The sequence below is a fragment of the Terrapene carolina genome, unplaced genomic scaffold, assembly GCF_002925995.2.
Source record: "Terrapene carolina triunguis isolate 2854851 unplaced genomic scaffold, T_m_triunguis-2.0 Scaffold130, whole genome shotgun sequence".
Lineage (NCBI taxonomy): Eukaryota > Metazoa > Chordata > Testudines > Emydidae > Terrapene > Terrapene triunguis.
In genome coordinates this window covers 12,641,093-12,652,576 of record NW_020664481.1, presented here as the reverse complement: position 1 = coordinate 12,652,576, position 11,484 = coordinate 12,641,093, and the positions used below count along the sequence as shown (strand labels likewise).

Below are 11,484 nucleotides of genomic sequence, written 5' to 3'. Positions count from 1 at the left end.
ATGTCTCCGTGAGCTTGCTCAGGAACTGCCTGAGCCGCTCGTCCGGCACGCTGGGCAACAGCTGGGGAGGAGCTCCAGACTGCCGGAGCCGATCTGCTATGCAGGGAGGGAGGGAGGGGGGAGGAGGAGAAGCCCTCTCTGGCTGAGTGTCGGAGCCCCATGTAAGTGACACCGGCCGGCCGGCACCACTGTTAGCCGCGCGGGCTCTGCATCAGGAGGAAGTCCGGACATTTGCAAATTCCCCCCGGATGCTATTTTTAGCTTAAAAAGCCGGACATGTCCGGGGGAATCCGGACGAATGGTAACCCTATGCTCCACCTACATTTTAAAGCTTGTAATTTTGTTACTTCTCGTCCAATAAAAATGTCAGCCATTTGTTGTCTTACTCTGCCTGATCCTGAAAATATGCAAAGCGATTTCTTTTCTGTAGCAAATCTGGTAATAGAGTGTGATATTCACTAATTCACATTTTACTATCAACCAAATAAGATTGTCTGTATGTGAAAGTAGGTTTGGGCCAAACCAGAACCTTTTAGCTGGACTCTACTTACCTTCTTACCTACTCTGCGCAGAAAAAGAAAGCCTGTTCTCTTATAGTTCTGTCAGTGTAGATGGTTTGTAAGAGAGATGGCTCCTTTTGCAGAATACTAACAGAATTCATGTTCATTTATTTATTTCCTGTCCTTACAAGAAACCAACGTTTCAGTCAGCCAGGCCTTTCTGAAATATGAAACAGGGAGATAAAAAGCTGGGGCCTTGTCCTTCCGGCACACAGTATGTCCTTCCGCCACGTTGCTCTGAATTTGGTGGGTGTGATTGTTAATATGGTGGAGAAGAACACTGCCTCTCATTTTTAAATGGCTTATTGCAACATAAGGCTTCAGTAGAAGCTCCTTCGGGTCAGAAATTTGGTGTTGCAATGGTTTATTTATAGACCCACTGTGCAGTCCCAAGGGCATCTCATTGCTGAATAGACAAAATTCAGGGTGGTTTCGGAGTGAGTGAAAAATCCTTTTCCCAGTGCTCGTATCTATTAGCAGTCTGCTAGCATTTTAACTAAACATATCCACAGCCTCCAGTCATGGCAGTATTTTCATTCCTATGTCTCTTAAAACAACGTTTCAAACAAACAATGAAATAAATCTGTAACTGGTCTATGCATTAGAGCACCCTCATTAGGCTCATGTGCTCTAGGAGTTGGACAGGACCAGAGAAAGAGGTGAGAACAACAGACTTGCTTCTTCTGAGAGAAGTCCAACCTCCTTTATCGTACCATATACTTTAATAACAGTGGTGCTACCACCCACTATAATCTCATTTCAGATGTCTTGCCAAACCATGCTCTGAAGTGTCCCTAGCCTCTGTTTGCCAGAAGCTGGGAATGGGCGACAGAGGATGGATCACTTGATGATTACCTGTTCTTTTCATTCCCTCTGAGGCACCTGGCATTGGCCACTGTCGGAAGACAGGATACTAGCTAGATGGACCAGTGGTCTGACCCAGTAAGGCCGTTCTTATGTTCTTACGTTCCTGTACCCGCAGGGCCGCCCGGGGGGGGGGGGGGGGGGGGGCAAGTGGGGCAATTTGCCCCAGGCCCCGGGCCCCAGAGGGCCCCCACAAGAGTTTTTCGGGGCCCCTGGAGCGGGGTCCTTCACTTGCTCCGGGGGCCCTGGAAAACTCTCGCGGGGCCTGGGCCCCCAGAGCTTCTTCCACTCCGGGTCTTCGGCGGCAATTCGGTGGCGGGGGGTCCTTCCACTCCGGGACCCGCCGCCAAAGTGCCCTGAAGACCCGTGGCGGGGGGTCCTTCCGCCCCGGGACCCGCCGCCGAAATTCCGGGTCTTCGGCGGCAATTCGGCGGCGGGGGCCCCCCACCGCCAAAGACCCCAGGCCCCCTGAATCCTCTGGGCGGCCCTGTGTACCCATAGGAAAGGTGGAGTAGAAACCCCATGGACCGCTTTTCAGTTGTTCTACTTTTTGGGAGCCAAAAGATCTGGTTGGTATCTGGATCAGGATTGATTCACTACACATCTTTTCTATTTCCTGGGCTATATGTGAGGCAGAATGCCTTTAATCTATCAATAATTCATCTCTGAAATAGAGTGGAAATACTAGTAAAGGTGATTTATAGGAAAAATAAACCCTATCTGTTTAATAGGCAGACAATGAGCAGTTTTCAAGTTTAGGTTCAGTGAATATTTGACAGAAGCTTTTAAATTAACACCCCAAAAGGAATTCCTCCAGCAATGGCCATCAGACTCATTACATTCTCACAGATGCCCTAAGATCACTTCAACTTTCTCATTACATTCTTCTTTTTTTCCCCCCTCAAGCACCGGTTTACTCTTCCCACAGCATCTCAGGCCTCCATACCATATATAAAAAATGAGGCTTATGATGTTCCATCACCACAACACCGGGTGGCCTTATTCACTCAGGTGAGTCCTGTCATGTCGCTGAATATGTCCATCAAGTGGGACTGGAATTCAGGACTTCTGAGTTCTTTATCATATGCAACAGTGCTAGAAAATTTAAAAGTAAATTATAACTTTTCTATTCATTTATTGTTTGAACTCTGCTATAAAGATTGGTAGAGAATTCTATAGGAAGTTAAAAAAAACGATAAGAATCTCATTCTCTTTTAAATTTGATAGATTTTTTAAAATAATATATTTGGATCCAAATCTTCAAAAATTAAGTGTAACATCCAACTGCGCCACCTAGTGCCCATCTCCCCTCCCTACAGCATTATGATTTTATTCAACAGTCCACTCCAGTAGATTCTAAGAACTGTATCCTGCTCTGAGTACACACACAGAATACCTGCATGAACTCAAGGCAGTTATGTCCCTCAGTCTTCAAGTTGGTGCTATGATAAACAGTATTTAAGTCAACCTTACTTTTGTATTTTATTAGAGGTGTGCCACTCCACCCACAGCCAGAAAGGGCTCTATGCCGATCCTCTCCAAAGAATATATCCAGGAAGAGCAGCAACAGCTTTATGACATCCCATCCAGCTCGGAAAAGGCAGAAATCTATGTCCAGCAAGACTCTCCAGGGGGCAGTGTAAGTGTTATTCACTGAATGGCAGAGAATAGTCTCTCATTAATACTGTCACACTCATACAGCAGAACACATGAAAAGGTGTATGGTTAATCTAATATGCTGTACATGCCTCTGATGTGAGGTGGGGCACCGGCACAATAGTTAAGTGCCTTCAATCTGCTAAGAAGAATAAACATAAAAACAGCACTACTTGAATGTTACATTTCTTTAATATCATAGAACCATAGACATGTAGGACTGGAAGGGATCTTGAGGTATCTAGTCCCTCCCCCTGTGCTGAGACAGGGCCAAGTGCACCTGTCATAGATGATCCTTGACAGGTGTTTGTCTAACCTGTTCTTAAAAAACTCCAGTGATGGGGATTCCACCAACTACCTTGGTAACCTATTCCAGAACTTAACTGTCCTTATAGTTGGAAAGTTTTTCCTAATATCTAACCTAAATCTCCCTTGCGACAGATTAAGCCCATTATTTCTTTTCCTACCTTTAGAGGACATGGAGAACAGTTGATCACGGTCCTCTTTATAACAGCCCTTAACATATTTGAAAACTGTTATCAAGTCCCCCCCTTGGTCTTTTTTTCCTCAAGTCTAAACATACTCATTTTTTTAACTTTCCCCCATAGATCAGGTTTTCTAAACCTTTTATCATTTTGTTTCTCTCCTCTGGAATTTCTCCATTTTGTTCATGTTTCTTAATGTGTGGTGCCCCAAACTGGACACAATACTCCAGTAGAGTAGAGCATGACAATTACCTCCCAAGTCTTACATACAATGCTCCTTTAATACACCCCAGAGTACTAGCCTTTTTTTGCAACTCCATTACATAGTTGACTCACATTCAATTTGTGATCCACTATAACCCTCTCCCCAAATCCTTCTCTACATTAGTATTACCTAGCCGTTTTTGTATTTCCTCTTTTGTATTTGTGCTTTTTTTCTTTCTTAAGTGCACTTTGCATTGAATTTAATCTTATAGATTTCAGATCAATTCTCCAATTTGTCAAGGTCATTTTGAATTCTAAACCTGCCCACATTTGGTGGATTTTTTATTTTTAATATTAAGTAAGTTTAAAGTAAGAAATGAGACTAGTTATACTGGATATCTGCTGGAGATGGAACTATCATTGTATTTGTTTGCTTACTATATTTAAAGTGACATTGTCACCAAAAAAGGTGACTCAAGGAACTATTTGGTAAGTAAAACAGATGTCAGATTCTTATATTCTTGAATATCTGCATGTTTGTAACCTTGAAGCAGAAACAAATAACTTGCATTGTATTGTAAGAAGAGAATGTGGTCTAGTGGCTATAGCTCTGCCAATGACTCATGCACAACCTTGGGCAAGACACCTAATCTATGTGTATCACAGTGTATCCACTTAAAAATAGGAATTATATTATTATTAATAATAATTGTATCATGCCAAAAAGTGTGCTGGGAGCTTTACAAGGATAGCCAAATAGATAATGAGATCCATGTTCCAAAGAACTTACAGTTTTAAATACGTAATACTTACACCTCATGGGGATGTGGTGAGACTTCACCAGTATTTGTAAAGCATTTTGAGATCCTTGGGTGAAAAGTGAAAACTGTAGGCTCAGTCGTGATGAGTGGACACTGGCTTGATTTGGGGCTAGTGTGAAGCGGCACACCCCAGCTTAAACTCTGGGAGGGATTGTGTCTCAGTGAGCATCCCATTGTTCAGGGGAGCCATTAGAGGTGCAGCTTGCCCACGCCTTGTATATCTGGCCAGCTGCATGGACCAATGAAGAGGGGAAAGTCAGGGATCCACATCTTCCCTGCCACTTGTGAGGGTGTCTTGCACCCCTGGAAACCTTGGCAAACCACAGACTCTGCAATTGTGCCCAGTGACTGCACACTCCTGTTGCATCTTGAACTCCCTCCCCACTACCCTTGTGAAGCAGCAAAGCACTATATGGCCTGAAATGTATAATTATTCTTATATTGGCCTTACTGCACCCGAATCAGTCACCATTCTTCAGCTGTAGAGGTCAGATGTACACAAGCAGCTATTGTATGCCATTGAATAAGATCAGTATGCATCGCAGGAAGCCTTTGAAAATGTAAACACAGTGCAATTATTTTAGAGTGGTCAGCTGTGCATTTTTTTTTTAATTTGCTTGTGTGCATGTGTGTATATGACTACTGGAAATTAAAGAGGTTGGAATCAGTTCTGCTAGTTAACAGGCTCATGAAATCTTGTTTGCTTCACTATATAAAACTGTCCTTGATCGACATTACCTTGCAGTTTGATAATCTGTGGATGTGACAAAAATATACTTGGTCAAAATAGTAGATATTTCATATTTGCAATGTGATTGTGCATTTCAGAGAGGAAGCAGAATTAGAACTATGTGCCAGAACCACAGCTGGTATAAATCGGCATAGCTACATTGATTTCATTGACCTATGCCTATGGATCTGACCTTATATTTCTAAATGCCGCTTGTAAACCTTGTGTACTGCTTTCCAGGTGTATGATGTCCCCCCCACAACTGCAAGAGACCATGACATTTCACTACAAAATTTGTCTCAAATAAAATGTTTGGGTCATTATACTACCTTGCCAAATCCTCGGAAGTCAGAATGGATTTATGATATTCCGGTATCACCTGAAAAAATGGGTTTAAAAAAAGATCCTTCCGATCGTTCCCTGGAAAAGCAGGTGCTGTATGACATACCGCCAGCCAGATATGGTTCTAGTTTGCAAAATGTTCCATCAACAAATATCAAAAGCAAATCAGTGAATCCACAAATGTATGATGTCCCACCAACACAGAGAAAATTAACCTTTCCTGATATCCCTCGTTATAATGAACCATCCTCATGTGACATGCAACTTTTGCAGAAAAACAGTAACTATCATGTTCCACCAAGCTTTCTGACTCCAAGGGTTGAGCAACAGAACTCTGAACCAAATGTTTATGATACTCCAAAAGTGCTGCCTACTGCTTTACAGCACAGGAAAGGGACTGAAAAAAACAACAGTAGTTTTGGAAACCATACTTACAACATTCCTCCACAGCTGTCAAAAGATTCCAAATTAGACCAAGACAGGTTATCAGTTTCCAGTGTGGACAGTAGAACCAGTACCCTATCTACATTATCAAGCACTTCTGCGGAGTCCTCTTCTATGTCATCATCAGAAGAACCTGCAAAAGAAATTGAATTGGCGCTTGACTTAGCCATAGAAGCATTGACCAAGCTGCAGCACAGTGTATCCAGTTCAGTTGCAAGTCTGATGATTTTTGTAAGCAGTAAGTGGAGATTCCGGGAACACCTGGAGACAAACCTTGAGGAAATCCATAGAGCAATTGATCACATAAAAGTATCTTTGGGAGAATTCTTGGACTTTGCTCAAGCCATCAAGGTGAATGCCTCTTGCGTCACTGACAATAACCTTCAAACCAGAATTAAAACACAACTGAAAATTCTTACAGACTCATTCCAGATCTTGGTAGAAACAAGGGAAGCACTGAATAACTGCAACTGGTCACTGGAAGTTCTGGTCATTAAGAAACCTCAGAATAACCCAGATGACCTTGATCGGTTTGTTATGGTAGCCCGCACAATTCCAGATGATATCAAGAGATTTGTATCTATCATCATAGCTAATGGAAAGCTTCTCTTCAAAAAGAATTGCAAGGAACAAGAGACCAAGACACCAAAAATTGGTACAGATCATAAAATGGCAAAGCCGATCCCAATACCCAGAAGAAGAGAACCTGATTCACTTCAAAGAAATACTTTGGATAAACCAAACAAAAACAAAGTGTCTTCTGAGAAATCAAGAGAAAATGTCACTGAAGACTGTGATTATGTTCAGTTACAGGTCAGTGTAACATGATTTGCTGCCAATTTTCTGCTTCATGTTGTTTGCAGGTAAGTTTACTTGCTCTATTTTAACTTTGTTTTATCACAAACCTCGCTTTGGTTTATATTCAGTTTCACCTGCTAGCCTGATTGCCTACCTCCAGGCCTTTGGGAGTGCTGTGGCTACGAGTGCCACAGCAGCCACAACCAAGGCAGCCAGTCAAATATAGAAGGACTAGAGAAGTGGGGCTTGTCCATTCTTAGAGAGCAATTCTTGAACCTCACCACCCAGATGTGCTTAGGGCTAAATTTTCAGCCCAGCTTCAAACAATGTGTTTCTTTAGGGTGCTATTTGTTTCGTGTCAGCATATTTAACGTTAATGGTTATGGCACAATTTTGTGTTTTGGGTGCACATCAACTACGGTGCCCAGATGCAGGAAATGTCAGCTTCCGTGTTTGTGATTTGCTAGAAAATGTGGCTTTGAGATGTAGGGGTAATTTACAAAATGTGTTAAAACATAAACCAAATGGTCTAAGCAACTTAATCTTATACTGTAGATTACCTGACCTATTTATTAATTTTCCAGGTGTTTGTCAGTTGAGTAATTTTCCCCGAAAGGGAGAAATGCCAGCGACTCCAAGAAGCTCACTAGGAACATTGGTCTAGCTCTTGCTTTTACACGGAAGGCACTCAGATACTATGGGCAGCAGTATAAAACCCTGAAAGAGAGCGAGAGAAAGTATTTAAATCAAATGCCAGGAAATAATATCTCGACTTAAACAATATTGGAAGTTACTCTGGGAACAGAGTAGAAAGAACAAGTATCAGACAGTAAATGGCTCTGTCATAACTGGAATACTATCATTAGCTGGAAGTAGTTCATTGATAATAGGCCCGATGCTACTACTCCTTTCAGGGTCAGCTCCTAAATTCTGTAGTAGAAATTACAGCTGATCAGTTACGCTTCTAACAGCAGGTGTCATTGTATACAGTAGCAACATTTTGGCTGCATGTAAGTTTTAAAACAAGGAATTCTTATGCCACTATCTAAAACAAAACCTGACATAGTATGTTGAAACAATATATAAATCATTTAAAGTGTTTTCATTTTTCAGAAGTCTCCTGGGTTGGAACAGGCACAAAAAAGCCTTTCAGCTAAAGAGGTGGCAAAGAAGAATGCAGATTTAAAAACAAAGGTATTTCTGATTTTGAAAATTGTTGCTAGTAAAGGCTTTTGGTCCCTGAAGTTATATATGGCTTCTACACTTTGTTGACATTTTAAAAAGCTAGAATTTGACTGGAAAAATAAATTTTTATGAAGGGATTTTTTTTTCTTTTTTTACTGATCTTTTGTCCGGGACCAGTGCTTGGGCATTTGTACTAGTCTAGGGAAGTCCTTCTAATCCTCATGTCATGAGATCCTGGAATTTTAAATCATAGCATTATTTACTGTCTTGCCCTTTTCACTTTATTTTGAGTATGGCTGAACCAGCTAATATCTCAAAGGCCATGATAAGAGATGAAAGCCTTGATTTTCAGATTTCTGATTACCCACAACTCCCCTGAAGCCAATACCTTGTACAATCAGGCCTAAATGCTTTATAGTATTTGAAAACTAGAATTCCAAGTGTTCAGCCTTTTTAAAGCATTGATTTTTAACTCCAACAGTTCCTGTGACGTCAGCTACTAAAATCATGTTGTAAGTGAAGTGTGTGTATGTGGGCAAAAGGTAGATTACAGTTAGGATCATATCATTTTAAGATCTGATATTGCATGGCCTACCAAAGCTAGAAATAGTGCTTTATAATTACAAAAGGTCTCCAGGCTGTGACAATTTTGGGGCTGTGGCAAATCAGCTGCAGCGACAAGACGAATAATTTATTTAATTGAAACTACAGGAGAATACAGGATAAGGAGACAATTTCTGTGTTACCAAACTGAATATCTTTCTTGTTTTCTTTTCCCTTTTTTAGGTTTTCCCACCTTCAAAAAAGCATAATATTCAGAACAACCTGGACTTGGCAAAGAAAATCACTCTCTCAGAAACCTGTAGACTGTATTTTGGTGGCCTTCACAAGGCCATTAGGGTATTTACCAGTAGTCTTAGCAATAATCAACCGCCTGAAGTCTTCATAGCACAGAGCAAACTGATCATTATGGTGGGACAAAAGTTGGTAGATTCTCTCTGTCAGGAAACTCAAGAAAAGGATATTCGGAATGACATCCTCTGCAGCAGCAGCCAGTTTTGTAGCCTGCTGAAGAACTTGGCTGTTGCCACCAAAAATGCGGCAGTGCAGTATCCAAATACAGGTGCCGTGCAGGAACTTCAAAATCAAGCTGATGAGCTGTCTAAATACACTCAGCAGTTTAGAGCAATGATGGAATGAAGAAGTTTTTCCATTCTTAGAATAGAATCCTGGTGAAAACTTTAGGATCTCCCCCTATTTCTGGGTTTTAACCCCTCAACTATGGTATCCTGAGAGCCGAGGAAGGCAGGACTCCACAAAGAACCCAAATGCCAGTCTTAAATCAGCCATACCCTGTAGGGGTTGCTGTTGGGCAATGAAAGGTGTACTAAGGCCCTGAGAGCAGGAGAGACTAGGAACGTTACACAGGCTGCGGCAGCAAGCCTCGGCGTCCCAGTCTGGGTTGACAGATTTGGGTTAGTGGGGCATGCTCTGGTGCTCTAAAAACAGATGTATAGATAGCGCTTTGAAGTGACAGTGAAACTCAACCCCTCCTAGGCTTCAGAGCTTGTGCTCCAGCCCAAGCTGCAATTTCAAAGCGCTGTCTATACACCTATTTTTAGAGTGCTAGTGAAAGCCGTCTATCACCCTAGGCTAGGAGGCTGACTCCCACGGGCTGTGTAGAAATACCCACTATGACCAGGAATAGAATTTGTACTTTCCACACAACAGTTTAGAGCACTGTCTGGAAAATACTGAGTCAACCCTTCCAATCAATCCTCTGAGTGGCTTGGCAAAAATTGCCATAGAGCATTGTTATACAATTATTTTATTATTTGTCTGATTTCTTATCTTTCCAAACAAAGCAGTTAAATATATTTTTCTATTCTTTTTCACTTGGAAATGTAAGTGTTTTACTGGTTTTCCTGATAGACCAAGATTTAAACTGTGATACATTTTTATATGAAGCCATCATCATTCTCCCTTTTCCAGGGGATTGTTTACCGTATTTGTTTTAATCTACGGATATTTTTAATAAAATGTCATTTACAGATCTTTCATATTACAATGTTATGAGCACATTATGGAACAAATTCTGGCAGATTATGTGTATATAGGCCTCAGAAAACCCATACCCAGCACCATAGAGAAAGCTGTGTTCCCCATTCTGGTTCTCCTCTAAACCCACGGAGCAACTACTGCTTCACAGGTCTTCCATGAAAGAAGCTATAATGGACCATTACAGAACTGGCCTCAAAGTTTAGGGAGCATGGTCAGCATGTTTATGATCACTAAACACACATAAGATCCATGCAGGTTGTTCATGCAAAATGAGGGTGAATGTCAAGACAGGAATAATCCGTTTATTGGGTTGCTGCTGGCCAGAATATGGGTGCACAGTAATGCTGCTCTTGCAGGATACATGTGCGCTCATTTTGAGGACACTTCTGCATAGTTCAGGAATTTGATTCAATGACTTTTTGTATGATTATGCTCTCTCTCTGGTGTTCAGATATTATAGTGATGGGGGCCATATAAATACCTAAATAGGTTTTTGTGTGTTGTTTTGTATTTTTTTTTACCAATTAATTTATTTTTTAAAAAATATGGCTTAAATTTTCAAGTCTTGTCTTCCTTTTGTAGGTACAACTTGTATCTGTATAATTCTGGTAGTCAGGCAGATAGTTTTGCCAGTATTTGCAGTCACAATTCATTTGTGGATGCAAAAATTTGGGTGCAATTTGTCCCTGTAAAGAAAATTTGGCTGCCTCAGTGTAATGTTCCAACATGCAACAGAATGCATTGCTGAAACAGCTGCATTCAGACAGATTTACAATGGAAGTGCAAAGAAAAAATATTTAAGCTGCTCTTTCTTTTGAGCACACTGTACATATTTTGGCCTGACCTGATATCTGCAGAAATTTGTTCTCTGCATTTCCGATGTTTAATTTTGTTCTTCTATTTTCCCTTTTAAATGAGTTTTACAATTTTTGTAGTTCACAAAACATTAACAAATAACATATTGATAAAAATATATTTAATTTATCAATATACCATTGCAAAAATTATGTTGTGCCTAAGTCCTTAACAACTCTCTCACAGACTTAATTGGGCAGGCCAGGAGATGGGATACTTGGTTTAGGTATCTCTTTCCAGTTATTTGATGCAAGAAAAGGGAGCGAGAACAGGAACAAGTAGTGATGAGGCTAATTCTATCAATTCAGACTAATAGCTGAACCAGTTGTTTGTTCATTTCCCCATATTTTCCTAACTGTGTTTTCTGAAAGCATTTTAATTTTAGAACCGTCTTATCAAAACAAAAAACAAAAACAAACAGAAACAAATTCTGCTTTGAATCAGTTTAAACAATGGTATCAATTAAGTAGGTTTTGTAA

At 40.9% G+C, this 11,484-nt stretch overlaps 1 protein-coding gene across 1 annotated transcript in view; it reads left to right on the top strand.

Annotated features, from left to right (window-relative positions):
• CASS4 (Cas scaffold protein family member 4) overlaps positions 1-10,144 on the top strand; it is a 13,748-nt gene extending 3,604 nt beyond the window's left edge. The window contains exons 3-7 of the mRNA XM_024203396.1: positions 2,331-2,435; positions 2,914-3,063; positions 5,561-6,919; positions 8,018-8,098; positions 8,876-10,144. Of these exons, the coding sequence (XP_024059164.1) occupies positions 2,331-2,435; positions 2,914-3,063; positions 5,561-6,919; positions 8,018-8,098; positions 8,876-9,289 (2,109 nt within the window). The 3' untranslated portion in view covers positions 9,290-10,144. The remainder of the gene's footprint in view (positions 1-2,330; positions 2,436-2,913; positions 3,064-5,560; positions 6,920-8,017; positions 8,099-8,875) is intronic.
• Positions 10,145-11,484: the final 1,340 nt, after the last annotated feature.